The sequence below is a fragment of the Chiloscyllium plagiosum genome, chromosome 11, assembly GCF_004010195.1.
Source record: "Chiloscyllium plagiosum isolate BGI_BamShark_2017 chromosome 11, ASM401019v2, whole genome shotgun sequence".
NCBI lineage: Eukaryota > Metazoa > Chordata > Chondrichthyes > Orectolobiformes > Hemiscylliidae > Chiloscyllium > Chiloscyllium plagiosum.
Window position 1 is genome coordinate 92,479,115 of NC_057720.1, and position 13,922 is coordinate 92,493,036.

General features: G+C 46.6%; 1 protein-coding gene across 1 annotated transcript in view; it reads right to left on the minus strand.

The window, feature by feature from the left end:
• Positions 1-7,205: 7,205 nt before the first annotated feature.
• The window catches only part of serpinc1 (serpin peptidase inhibitor, clade C (antithrombin), member 1), a 32,839-nt gene continuing 26,122 nt past the window's right edge, over positions 7,206-13,922 (minus strand). The window contains exons 4-7 of the mRNA XM_043700035.1: positions 12,642-12,779; positions 9,930-10,323; positions 8,234-8,298; positions 7,206-7,490 (exon numbers count right to left, since the gene is read on the minus strand). Coding sequence (XP_043555970.1) covers positions 7,320-7,490; positions 8,234-8,298; positions 9,930-10,323; positions 12,642-12,779 — 768 coding nt within the window. The 3' untranslated portion in view covers positions 7,206-7,319. The remainder of the gene's footprint in view (positions 7,491-8,233; positions 8,299-9,929; positions 10,324-12,641; positions 12,780-13,922) is intronic.

The following is a 13,922-nucleotide window of genomic DNA, read 5'->3' on the forward strand; positions in this document are numbered from 1 at the left end:
CTTTCACTATGTCCTTACTGCGATTAGACGTCCGGCAGAGGGCGTTCAAACTACAACCACCAGGAGGCTATGCGACGCTGTTTCGCCAACATCCCCGGTTGCAGCCTCCACCGACAGCGCCGCAGGCAGGTTATGGAAGGTACTGTTTATTGACCTGTCTGCTTCGGGAATGGGCGAAAAGCTTCCCAGGCAGTAAACCTCAAAGTTTGTCATGGCACAGGTTTCTTATCCCTAAACATTCTGCTGAAAGCTAAAATATTTGATCAATTTGCAGGAAACAGAGAAAATAAATATAGCTGGCAATGGTTGGCCAGCATCTTTCCATCTCAGAAAGATGATGGATATATATCAAAACCTCCCCCTTCAAACAGGGTGTCTCAAACCGTCCTGGACTCCACAGGACTGTCCCATAATCAGTTTGAAGGACCTTTTTTGTGCTGTATGATTCTATGAATTGAATATTATTAATATTCAGCAACCTGCAATACAAAGAGACTTCAGGATACTTGTCCACGAAACACAGAAAGTTAGCACATGGGAGTAGCTGGGAATCTGGAATGTTGGCCCATATTTCAAGGAAGTTGGAATATGACAGTAGGGAAGTCTTGCTGCATTTGTACAAGTTGCTGGTGAGACCACATATGGAGTACAGTGAGCTGGTTTGGTCCCCTCATTTAAGGAAAGATATTATTTCATTGGAGACTGATCAGAGAAGGTTCACTAGGATGATGCCTGGTATGGAGGAATTGGCTTATGAGCAAAGGCAAAACAGGCTGGGACACTACTCACTGGAGTCTAGAAGAACGAGAGGTGATCTCATTGAAAGATTTAGGATTCTTAAGGGGCTTGATGCGTAAATGCTGAGAAGATCTTTCCCATCATGGGAGAGCCAAGACCAGAGTGCATTGTCTCAGTAAAAAGGGACGTCAGTTTAAGACTGCGATGAGGAGGAGTTCTTTCTTAGAGGACTATGTGTCTTTGGAACTTCTTGTCATAGAGAACTATGGCAGCAGAATCCATGCGTATGTTTAAGGCTGAGATTGATAGATTCTTAATCACTTTTGTTTGGACAGACACCTTGATGGTGTAAGATGCTACGTAAGCGCAGGTTGATATTGTTGTTCTGATTGTAAAAATCCAGCTGGTTCATTAATGTCCCATATAGAAGCAATATGGGCCATATGGGCGGCACGGTGGAACAGTGGTTAGCACTGCTGCCTCACAGCGCTGGAGACCCGGGTTCAATTCCTGCCTCAGGCGACTGACTGTGTGGAGTTTGCATGTTCTCCCCGTGTCTGCGTGGGTTTCCTCCGGGTGCTCCGGTTTCCTCCCACAGTCCAAAGATGTGCAGGTCAGGTGAATTGGCCATGCTAAATTGTCCGTAGTGTTAGGTAAGGGGTAAATGTAGGTGTATGGGTGGGTTGCGCTTCAGCGGGTCGGTGTGGATTTGTTGGGCCAAAGGGCCTGTTTCCACACTGTAAGTAATCTAATCTAATCTACCATTCTGAACTGGTCAGTCATATTTTTGTCTCCAGACACCCAGCAGCTCATCCTGATGCATTACCAGCTGCACTGTCAGAGGGTCAGTACCGAGGGAGTTCTGCACTGTCAGAGGGTCAATACCAAAGGAGTTCTGCACTGTCAGGAAGTCCAGCAATGAGGAAGTGCTGTACTGTTGGGAGGTGTAGGAATGAGGGAGTGCTGCACTCCCGGATGGTCATTACTGAGGGAGTGCTGCACGTTCAGCAGGTCACCGCTGAGGGATTGTCACACAGTCAGAGAGTCAATACTGAGGGAGTGCTGCACTGTTGGAGGGTCAATACTGAGGGAACATAGACTGGGACTGCCAAAGTGTTAAGGGTTTAGATGAAGAGGAATTTGTTAAGTGTGTTCAAGAAACTTTTCTGATTCAGTATGTGGATGTACCTACTAGAGAAGATGCAAAACTAGACCTACTCTTGCAAAATAAGGCAGGGCAGGTGACTGAGGTGTCAGTGGGGGAGCACTTTGGGGCCAGCGACCATAATTCTATTGGTTTTAAAATAGTGATGGAAAAGGATAGACCAGATCTAAAAGTTGAAGTTCTAAATTGGAGAAAAGCCAATTTTGACAGTATTAGGTAAAAACTTTCAAAAGCTGATCCGGGGCAGATGTTCGCAGGTAAAAAGATGGCTGGCAAATGGGAAGCCTTCAGAAATGAGATAACGAGAGTCCAGAGAAAGTATATTCCTGTTGTGGTGAAAGGAAAGGCTGGTAGGTATAGGGAATGCTGGATGACTAAAGAAATTGAGGGTTTGGTTAAGAAAAAGAAGGAAGCATATGTCAGGTATAGATAGATAGATCGGGTGAATCCTTAGAAGAGTATAAAGGAAGTATACTTAAGAGAGAAATCAGGAGGGCAAAAAGGACATGAGATAGCTTTGGCAAATAGAATTAAGGAGAATCCAAAGGGTTTTTACAAATACATTAAGGACAAAAGGGTAACTAGGGAGAGAATAGGGCCCCTCAAAGAACAGCAAGGCGGCCTTTGTGTGGAGCTGCAGAAAATGGAGAGATACTAAATGAGTATTTTGCATCAGTAGTTACTGTGGCAAAAGACATGGAAGATATAGAATATAGAGAAATAGATGGTGACATCTTGAAAAATGTCCATATTACAGGGGAGGAAGTGCTGGATGTCGTGAAACGCATAAAAGTGGATAAATCCCCAGGACCTGATCAGATGTACCCTAGAACTCTGTGGGAAGCTAGGGAAGTGATTGCTGGGCCTCTTGCTGAGATATTTGTATCATCGATAGTCACAGGTGAGGTGCTGAAAGACCGGAGGTTGGCTAACGTGGTGCCACTGTTTAAGAAGGGTAGTAAGGACAAGCCAGGGAACTGTAGACCGGTGAGCCTGATCTCAGTGGTGGGCAAGTTGTTGGAGGGAATCCTGAGGAACAGGATGTACATGTATTTGGAAAGGTAAGGACTTTAGGGATAGTCAGCATATCTTTGTGTGTGGGAAATCATGTCTCACAAACTTGATTGAGTTTTTTGAAGAAGTAACAAAGAGAATTGATGAGGGCAGAGCGGTAGATGTGATCTATCTGGACTTCAGTAAGGCATTCAACAAGGTTCCCCATGGGAGACTGCTTAGCAAGGTTAGATCTCATGGAATACAGGGAGAACTAGCCATTTGGATACAGAACTGGCTCAAAGGTAGAAGACAGAGGGTGGTAGTGGAGGGTTGTTTTTCAGATTGGAGGCCTGTGACCAGTGGAGTGCCATAAGGATCGGTGCTGAGTCCTCTACTTTTCATCATTTATATAAATGATTTGGATGCGAGCATAAGAGGTATAGTTAGTAAGTTTGCAGATGATACCAAAGTTGGAGGTGTAGTGGGCAGCGAAGAGGGTTACATCAGATTACAACAGGATCTTGATCAGATGGGCCAATGGGCTGAGAAGTGGCAAATAGAGTTTAATTCAGATAAATGCGAGGTGCTGCACTTTGGGAAAGCAAATCTTAGCAGGACTTATACACTTAATGGTAAGGTCCTAGGGAGTGTTGCTGAACAAAGAGACCTTGGAGTGCAGGTTCATAGCTCCTTGAAAGTGGAGTCACAGGTAGATAGGATAGTGAAGAAGGCGTTTGGTATGTTTTCGTTTATTGGTCAGAGTACTGAGTGCAGGAGTTGGAGGTCATTTTGCGGCTGTACAGGACATTGGTTAGGCCACTGTTGGAATATTGCATGCAATTCTGGTCTCCTTCCTATCAGAAAGATGTTGTGAAACTTGAAAGGGTTCAGAGAAAATTTACAGGGATGTTGCCAGGGTTGGAAGATTTGAGCTATGAGGAGAGGCTGAACAGGCTGGGGCTGTTTTTCCTGGAGCGTCGGAGGCTGAGGGGTGACCTTATAGAGGTTTACAAATTTATGAGGGGCATGGATAGGATAAATGGACACAGTCTTTTCCCTGGGGTGGGGGAATCCAGAACTAGAGGGCATAGGTTTAGGGTGAGAGGGGAAAGATTTAAAAGAGACCTAAGGGGCAACCTTTTCACGCAGAGGGTGGTACGTGTATGGAATGAGCTGCCAGAGGAAGTGGTGGAGGCTGGTACAATTGCAACACTTAAAATGCATTTGGATGGATACATGAATAGGAAGGGTTTGGAGGGATATGGGTCGGGTGCTGGCAGGTGGGACTAGATTGGGTTGGGATATCTGGTCGGCATGGACGGGTTGGACTGAGAGGTCTGTTTCCATGCTGTGCATCTCGATGACTCTGAGTGCTGCACTGTTGGGAGGTCAAGTAATGACGGAGTGCTGCACTCTCGGAGGTCATTCCTGAGGGAGTGTCGTACTTTCACAGAGTCACTGCTGAGGGAGTGCCGCACAGTCAGAGGGTCAGTACTGAGGGAATGTTGCACTGTCACAGGGTCAGTACTGTGGGAGTGTTGCATGACCAAAGGGTCAGTATTGAGGGAGTGTTGGACTGTTGTAGGGTCAGTACTGAGGGATTGCTGCACATTCAGAGGGTAAGTACTGATGGAGTACCACACAGTCAGAGGTCAATACTGAGGGAGTGCAGCACTATCGGACCATCAGTACTGAGGGATTGCCACACTCTCGGTGGGTCAGTACTAAGGCAGTGCTGTGTGGTCAGGTCAGTACAGTCCCTGCACTGTCAGAGAGTAAGTGCTGGGGAAGTGTTGCACTGTCAGCGGTGCTGTACATTGATATGGTATACCCTCTCAGGAAGGATAGTATTGAAAGTTGCTACATTGAGGAAGAGCAGTTGAGTTCTTCCTGGCTTCCTGTCTGACATTTATCCCTTGATCTACATCCATAAAGTATATAATCTGGTCATTATCACATTGCTGTTTGTGAGGAGCAGGTCATGCCTCACAAGCCTTATTGAGTTCTTTGAGGATGTGATGAGACAAGTGGAGCAGTGGATGTGGTGTATATGGATTTCAATAAGGCGTTTGATAAAGTTCCCCACGGTAGGCTCATTCAGAAAGTTAGGAGATATGGGATACAGGGAAATTTGGCTATTTGGACACAGAATTGGCTAGCCAAAAGAAGACAGCGAGTGATACTGGATGGAAAGTATTCCACCTGGAGGTCGGTGACCAGTGGTGTCCTGAAGGAATCTGTTCTTGAGCCTCTGCTCTTTGTAATTTTTATAAATGACAGGGATGAAGGGTGCGTTAATAAGTTTGCCGATGACACGAAGGTCGGTGGTGTAGATAGTATCGAGGGCTGTTGCAGGCTACAACAAGACAGACAGGATGCAGAGCTGGGCTGAGATGCGGCAGATGGAGTTCAACCTGGATAAATGTAAAGTGATTCATTTTGGAAGGTCAAATTTGAGTGCTGAATACAGGGTTAAAGACAGGATTCTTGGCAGCGTGATGGAACAGCGGGATCTTGGGGTCCATGTACATATATCCCTTAAAAGTTGCCACCCAAGTTGATAGGGTTGTTAAGAAGACGTATAGTGTTTTGGCTTTCGTTGATAGGGGGATTGAGTTTAAGAGTCGCGAGACTTTGCTGCAGCTCTATAAAACTGTGATTAGACAAACTTGCATTATTGCGTACAGTTCTGGTCACCTCATTATAGGAAGGATGTAGATGTTTTAAAGAGGATGCAGAGGAGATTTACTAGGATGCTACCTGGATTGGAGGGCATGTTTATGAAGCAAGGTTGAGTGAGCTAGGGCTTTTCACACTGGAGAGAAGGAGAGAGGTGACTTGGCAGAGGTGTACATGGGAATGAGAGGCATAGATAGAGTAGATAGCCAGAGACTTGTCCCCAGGGCAGAAATGGCTGTCACAAGGGTCATAATTTTAAGGTTGATTGGAGGAAGGTATGGGGCGATGTCAGAGGTTCTTTACACAGACAGTGGTGGGTGTGTGGAATGCACTGACAGCAGTGGTAGTAGAGTCAGAGACATTAGGGACATTTAAGTGACTGCTGGACAAGCTCATGGATGGCAGTAAAAATTGAGGGATGTGTAGGTTAGGTTGATCTTAGATATAGATGCTTGACACATCATCGTGGGCCGAAGGGCCTGCACTGTGCTGTACTGTTGTATGTTCTATATTCTATAAGACATGGCCATCTTCCACTTCATCTGGAGGTGGACCTTGTCTGCAGGGACAACATGTACAATGCTCTGGATAAGGCAGGGGGAGAACATGCCTAAATCCCGATGGCCACACTCGTGTGCGGCTGCATCAAGCTGTGTGTAGACCGTCAGTATGTCAATACCAAGTGTCACTACATACTGAGGTTCTACCTGTCCCCAGCGTTGTCAAGGATGGGACAGCCTTCATGCCATGGAACGCTCCAATTGGTTGGACCGTTCCATATCACCTGCCCTTTGTGGAGAAATTTGCAAAGAACAACACCTTTGACCACAAAATCTATCAGGAAGTGGTCAGCGGGTAGCATCCTTGAGACCCTGAGGGGAGAGTATGGATTCTGTCATGTGGCTCCCTGAGCAGACGATCAGAGTCATTTGGCAGAATGCCTCTTCACCAGAACTTTCCAGCAAACACCAAGCCATCACTTGTCTGGTGGTGAGACCTGTGAGATCCTTCCTGCCTGCCTGGACTCTCTACATGACCGCATGCTGCGGAGGGTAGAGACTGTCACACACCTTCCAGAATGTGCCTTTGCAAAGGGAACTCTGGAGAGAAATGCAGTGATTTCTGTCAAGATTCGTCCCGAGCAGCTCTGTGGACTGTGTGCTCTACGGTCTGTTCCTCGGGATGTACACCAAGACAAGCATTGACTGCGCCCAGAGCACCATCAACTCAGTGCAGGATGCTCTTTGGTCTGTCCAAAACCTGTTCGTCTTCCAGAACAAGGAGTTGACCATGACCAAGTGTTGTAGACTGGCACATTCCAACGTCCAGGACAATGCGCTGAGGGATGCACTAAAGCTTGGGGTAGCTGCCGCCAAGGTGCATTGGGGAAAGACCACTGTGTAAACTCTTCCTGCTGAAGTTAAATAGGGGCCCATTCAGTTATCAGACCCACCTGAAGCCTCAAATGTATGTAAATATTATCTTGTTTAAGCAAATATTATCGTGAGTTTTTATTTTGTTCTCAATATGCAAAGTGTTTATAGAATTGAACTGCTCTAGCGATTGTGTAGGTATATAAAGATATTTTGATGATTAAAATATATACTTTTGAAATGAAAAAAATAAATACAAGTCTATATTTCTTTATTTCTTACAATAAGGTAACAACCCTCGAAACATTTGTTTGAGTTTTTGTTATTATCTTAATGCTGATTTGACTCATTCCTGTCCTCACAGTGAATTAACATGGGTTTGATATTCTCCCCATGAAGATGATGGCATTGATAGCAACTTCTCGGATCAGCAGCAGGAATGGCCGATTGGCGTTGAAGATCTCCAGACTGGGCCGCAGTGACCGTCCCATCACTATCACCGTAGATGCTCCAGCAGCTTCACTACCTTCCTCATTCACCTGCCAACCAGAGATTCACATGTCAGCATGACCATGTTGAGTGCAACACAGCCACCACCCTACCCCATCAAGTACTCCCAGGACAGGGACAGCACAGGGTTAGTTACACAGTAAAGTTTTGTCTAAGCCATTTCCACCCCCCGCCCCCCCATCAAATACTCCCTAGAAAGGGACAGAATGGGTTAGTTACAGATCAAAGCCTCCTCTACACTGTCACACCATCAAACACACCCAGGACAGGGACAGCACGGTGTTAGATACAGAGTAAAACTCCCTCTCCACTGTCCCCATCAAACATTTCCAGGACAAGGACACCATGGGGTTAGATACAGAGAAAAGCTCTCTGTCCACTATTCCCCATTAAACACTCTCAGGACAGGGGCAGCATGGGGTTAGATACAGAGTAAAACTTCCTCTACACTGTCCCCCATTAAACACTCCCAGGGCAGGGACAGCACGGGGTTAGATATAGAGCAAAACGTAATACCTTGGAGGTTTAAGTTTGCCATTTGAATTCTAACTGTAAAAGTAAGAATTTACATATTTGGGAAAACTACTGAGGAATATTGTGAAAATGGAACAGGAACTGGAACAACACGAGCAGAAAATTCACAATGTTATCATGTATCCCTGTCGTTTCCCACCAACGGTGTTTTTGGTTCTTGTTCTACAAAGGCCAACGATCAAATACTACACAACGGTCCTCTTGAACTCTTGGATAAGCACCCTGTGTTTGATCATACCTCCAAGAAAGCTTTATGGAATGCATCAGATATGTAAATGTTATTGTTGGTTCCTTCAATTATCCCTGTGAGAGAAAGAGGAGAATGAGTCTTACTTCATAGCCAAACTTAGCTCCCTGCTACAGGATCAGAGGGGCAGGCAGGAATTGGAGGCAATGCTATATTTAAAGCCTCCTTAAATCTGCTCACTGTGGCCATTCGAGTTTGTCAGAGTCAATGCTAGCCATAAATAAAACCTGCAGGGCAGGATGTGCCATCAGTTTGGCTGCTCATAGAATCCCCACAGAGTGGAAGTAGACCATTCAGCCCATCAAGTCTATACTGGCCCTCCAGAGAACATCCCACCCAGACCCATCCTCAACCATCTACCCTTTCCCTGCAACCCTGCATTTTCCATGGCTAGTCCATCTAGCCTGCACATCTCTGGATACTATGGGCAATTTAGCATGGCCAATCCACCCAACCTGGACATCTTTGGACTGTGGGAGGAAACCAGAGCACCCAGAGGGGACCCCCGCAGACACAAGGGGAATGCGCAAACTCCACACAGACAGTTGCCCGAGGGTGGAATTGAACCCAGGTCCCTAGCGCTGCGAAGCAACAGCGCTAACCAGTGAGCCACCCTACTCCTGGAAGGGCTTTCACTGACATTGTGTTGTGAGATTTGGAGAACTGGGGCTGAATGTTTGCCAGCATATGGGGCAGTTAGAGATGAGGAATTGGCACAACCCCCTCTTCCCCCACTCAACATATGGTTTGTTGACACAATACTGCCCCTCCCGTTCCCTCCCCCTAACCCTCCTCTCATTTATCTCTCCACCCTTCAGGCTCTCTGCCTGTATTCCTGATGAAGGGCTTTTGCCCGAAACGTCGATTTTACTGCTCCTCGGATACTGCCTGAACTGCTGTGCTTTTCCAGCACAACTAATCCAGAATCTGGTTTCCAGCATCTGCAGTCATTGTTTTTACCTGAGTCATTTGTCCAGCGGTACTGCCAGCACGATAGGCCAGCCAGTCAAGGAGGGTCAGTGGCTAGAGATGTCTATTCAAGGCCAATTGGAAGAGGCTAGCAGCGCAGAGGCAGCCTCCCACCTGCAGTCAGTCAGGGCAGCTGAGGCACCAGGCACGCTTTGGGGCCTACCATTTGTCTCAGGATGAGCTGTAACTCTGGAATTGACTGCTTCAGTGTTGGCATGTGGTCTTTTTTTTTAATTTGAAATTTCTGGAAGTTGGACAGAGGGCAACTCAAAATGGAAATGTTTTTGCTCCCTCTTCCCCTGAGTGATCAAGTTTCATCTTCTGTCATTGGGAGCCTGACTTTATTGGATGGTCAGTCCATCCTTTTTACACTAATTTGGTCAATTTAAGTCACTGTTGTCTGACTGATTTCCACATAGTGTAGAGTCATGATCCCATTTTGACACCCACCCCCAATGTTAGGGTCCAAATCACAAAACAACCCCTGCTCATGCTATCACCCCCACCTTAGAAACCATTGGTGGTGTTGACAGTGATCTCAGGTTGACAATGTGGAATAACAGAGGGGCCAAATGGCCAGGCAGCATTGCAGGTGTGACAGGAGTGGCAGTGCAAGATAGATGGGGAGGGATGAGATGGAGGGCAAGCTGGGGTGCAGGTGTAGGTTGGGCCTGGGCCGAGAAGGGTGGAGCGGTCCTGTGAAAAGTTGCTATCAAACCTGGCAAGTTGGCTTTCTCTTGGCTGAAGAGATCATTCAGGCCCATCTGCTTCAGCCTGTCGGTGAGGCTGAAAGAGTCCTCAACTCGGAACCGGGGCAACGAGAGTTCTACGTCCGTCGAGGTCAGTTGCTTCAGCCACCCCATGATCTTCTCGTGTGTCAGCTGATTCTCGACACCCGTCAGGGTAGCTTCTGCCAGTGGGAGGATCAGCACCATGGAGACATCATCCCCTTTGTACGGAAGCTCGATCACCTTCACCCCATCCTTGGAGAACTTGCCAAAACGAAAGGAGCCCTGTTGCTGCATCATTGGGACTTTGCAGATGCTTCTATCTGGTTTCTCAAAGTCCCTTTTCACTGTCACCTCCTTCTCAAACATGGACTTCCACAGTCCCTGCTCAAACAGGTTCAAACATTTAATAATTTCTTCTGGCACAAGGCCTTGTATTTACACAGCATCTTTGTAAGCAAAACACCTGCTTCACAGGTCACAGACGAGAACTGAACAAAACACAGAGAATGCTGGAGAAACTCAGCAGATCTGGCAGCATCCGTGGAGAGAGAAATGGAGTTAATATTTCGAGATCACTGTGCCTCTTCTCCAGAACTGAAACGGGCTAGAAATTGGTGGAGTTTTTTTGCTGCTGTTGTCAGAGGAGGAGGCGGACCAGCATTTGGAACAAAATGTGAGGGTGCCCAGAGCGATAGGAATGATAATGGTGGAAAAGATGAGGTGGGGATGTAAAATGTATACAAAAGAAGTTGTGACTTGGAGAAAATGGGTCAGTTCTGCTGACCGCATGGTCAACAAGACACAGGGGACGGTGGTTGGGTGGGTGATTGGTCATACAGAGGTGGTGTAGAGGTGGATGCAAATAAAATTGAGGGGAATGGTCATGCTTTGGAGTTGGACAATGCAATGCCGAGTCCGAGAAACTGTCAAGTGCCTAGGTAGAAAATGAGCTGTTGTTCTTCTGGCTTGCATTGTACTTTGTTGGAACACTGCAAGATGGCAATGTTAGCCACAAGAGCAAGATGGTTCATTGAAACAGAAGGTCAGGGTCATTTGTACGGACAGAGTGGAAGCTCCACTGGATCAGCACACAGTTTCTATTTGGTCTCGCCATGTGACCAAGTCACAATGAGCAAATTAAATGTTTATATTTTGAAAATTCTTTTGTGGGATGTGGGTGCAGCTAGATATATCTGCCTTTGTTCCACCATCTTGATTGCCCTCGAGCTGAATGGTTTGCTAGCCCATTTCGGTGGGCAGATAAGAGTCAATGCATTGCTATGGGTCTGGAGGCACTTGTAGGACAGAAGGACGTGGCAGAGTTGGCAGGTTTCTTTCTCTCAAGGAGATTAATGAATCACATGGGTTTTTACTGAAATATATGGTCACCAATAGTAAAACTAGTTTTCAATAACAGATTTCAACACTGCTATCTAAGGATTTGAACCCAGGTTCCTCGAAGCCTAGACCGCTGGCTTACTAATCTAGTGATGTTACACCAGCATTTTATATTTGTTCAAAGTAGGAGGTTTCAAAGAACACCTGAAGGAAAGGATGGAGATATTGAGAAGTTTTGGGGTAGAATTCCAGAGCTTAGGTTGTAAGGAGCTGAAATTGGGTGTGAGAGAGGACAAATTTAAAAAAGTCCTGGAGGGGTGTTTGGACACTAGAGAGGGTCAAAGTGAAAGAGGTCACTGAATGGAAAACTTGGCAAGCTATTTCCTTCACCCTCGACTGGTGTGCTAATCAGGAATGCTGGATACCAGGTACAGTGCCCTATGCTGCGTCCCTCACTGAGGTCAGTGAAAAGAGGGAGCCAGACACACTCCCAGATGTGTAACCAGAGCAAACAATTAGTTCACTGAGCAATGGAGTCACAGGCACAGCACTGACCCTCCCATCCACCCCGAATGATTTACTGCCCCTCAGAACCAGGAAAATAAATCTGAACCTCTCTGTCAGAGAGCTGCATATTCAGTCAGCCCATAGTTCAGAAGCAGCCCCCATCCCTACCTCAGGTTCGAGGCTTGAATTTTTTTTTGTATTTATTTGTTTATGGGATGGGAGCATCACTGGCTAAGACAACATGTATTGCCCATCCCTAATTACCCAGCAGGCACTTAAGAGTCAGCCACATTGCTGTGGCTCTGGAGTCACATGTAGGCCAGACCAGGTAAGGATGGCAGATGGGCTTTTACAACAATCAACAGTGGTTAAATTAGGCTTGTATTTTTGTTCAAATTCCAAATTTTGTTTTCTTTTGAGTTCACATTTGATTGACCATCTGTGTGAAATACTAGCTGTGGTGCTAGATCAGTAATCCAGTGACATTGCCACTATTTCATTGCCTCACCTCTCCTGTCCCTCCTGTTGTATCTCTCTCTGCTCTTGGCAGCCAACCTGTTGACAGGGGTCTGTAGCGATGAGGAATGGTGGGCACACTTACCCCCAAGGTGTTTTCCCTTCTCCATACCCGGAGACATACCCTTCCCAACTTATTAGGAATAAATGGTGTGGGTCTGAACTCAGATCCCCGCCATAAAGAAGTCCCATGACATCCCCCAGCATCCTTTGAGGTGACATAGTGGGACATGGATAGTTGGTGTAGCAGGCCTCCACCACCTTCCTCATCCTGGGATTGTTATTATTAACTCTTAAATAACTACCAGTAATCAACTCTTCGAAATTTGTGAACCTACCTTAAAATAGATTGCATTAACAATAACCAGGGTGGTGTAAGGTGTTATGGCATCAGGAGGGATGACATCTCTGATAAGTCCTTCAGTCTTGTTGGCCACCCAAGCATTGATGATCTTTCTGGCTGACTTTGGTTTGTCCTGTTAAAGAAAGACTTGCTATCAGATCGGCCTGGTCCGAAACTGAGGACATTTCAAAGCCTCAGAGCAAACCTACTAGATGTCACTGTTCATCAGCAGGGAGTATTATAACTAATCCCTGCACAGTGAAATCCCATAAACAGAATGAGAAAACAACCAAAACATCAGAATGGTTACGTGACGATAGTTACTGGATAAATTTCGGTCTGACACTGGGAGAAACGTATTGCTCTTTGCACAATAGTTAGAGACAAAAAATACTGCAGATGCTGAAATTCAAAGTAGACAAGCAGGAGGCTGGAAGAACACAGCAAGCCAAAAGGCAAAAGCCCTAAAGAAGGGTTATGCCCGAAACGTCGATTCTCCTGCACCTCGGTTGCTGCCTGACCGGCTGTGCTTTCCCAGCACCACACTCTTGATTCCTAATGCTGCCTGGCTCACTGTGTTCTTCCAGCCTCCTGATTGTTTATTTTGCACAATGGTACCTTTGACTTAATGCTGTTTGCATAATGGTCCAGACGAGGAAGTGGTTTAATGTCCCTTCTGAAATTTGAAGCCACCAACAGTGCAGACTGTCCCTCAGCACTTACCCTCCGACTGCAGCACTCTCTCACTGCAGATCCTCTGACAGTGCAGCACTCCCTCAGTAGTAAATGTCTGACAGTGCAGCACCCCCTCAGAACTGACCCTCCAATAATGCAGCATTGCCTCAGCACTGACCCTCAGATAATGCAGCATTGCCTCAGCACTGACCCTCCGATAATGCAGCATTGCCTCAGCACTGACCCTCTGACAGTGCAGCTGTCTGTCACTACTGACAGTACTCTCCCAGTACTGACATTCGGACACTGCATTGCTCCCTCAGCACTGACCTTCTGACTGCAGCACTCCCTCAGAACTGAGCTTCTGACAGTGCTGCAGTCCCTCAGTGCTGACCATCTTACAATGCAGCAATCCCACAGCATTTACTCTCTGACAGTGCAGCACTCTCTCAGCACTGACCCTCTGACAGTGCAGCACTCTCTTAGCACTGACCCTTCAACAGTGCAGCACTCTCTCAGCACTGACCCTCTGACAGTGCAGCACTCCCTCAGCACTGACCCTCTGACAGTGCAGCACTCCCTCAGCACTGACTGTCTGACA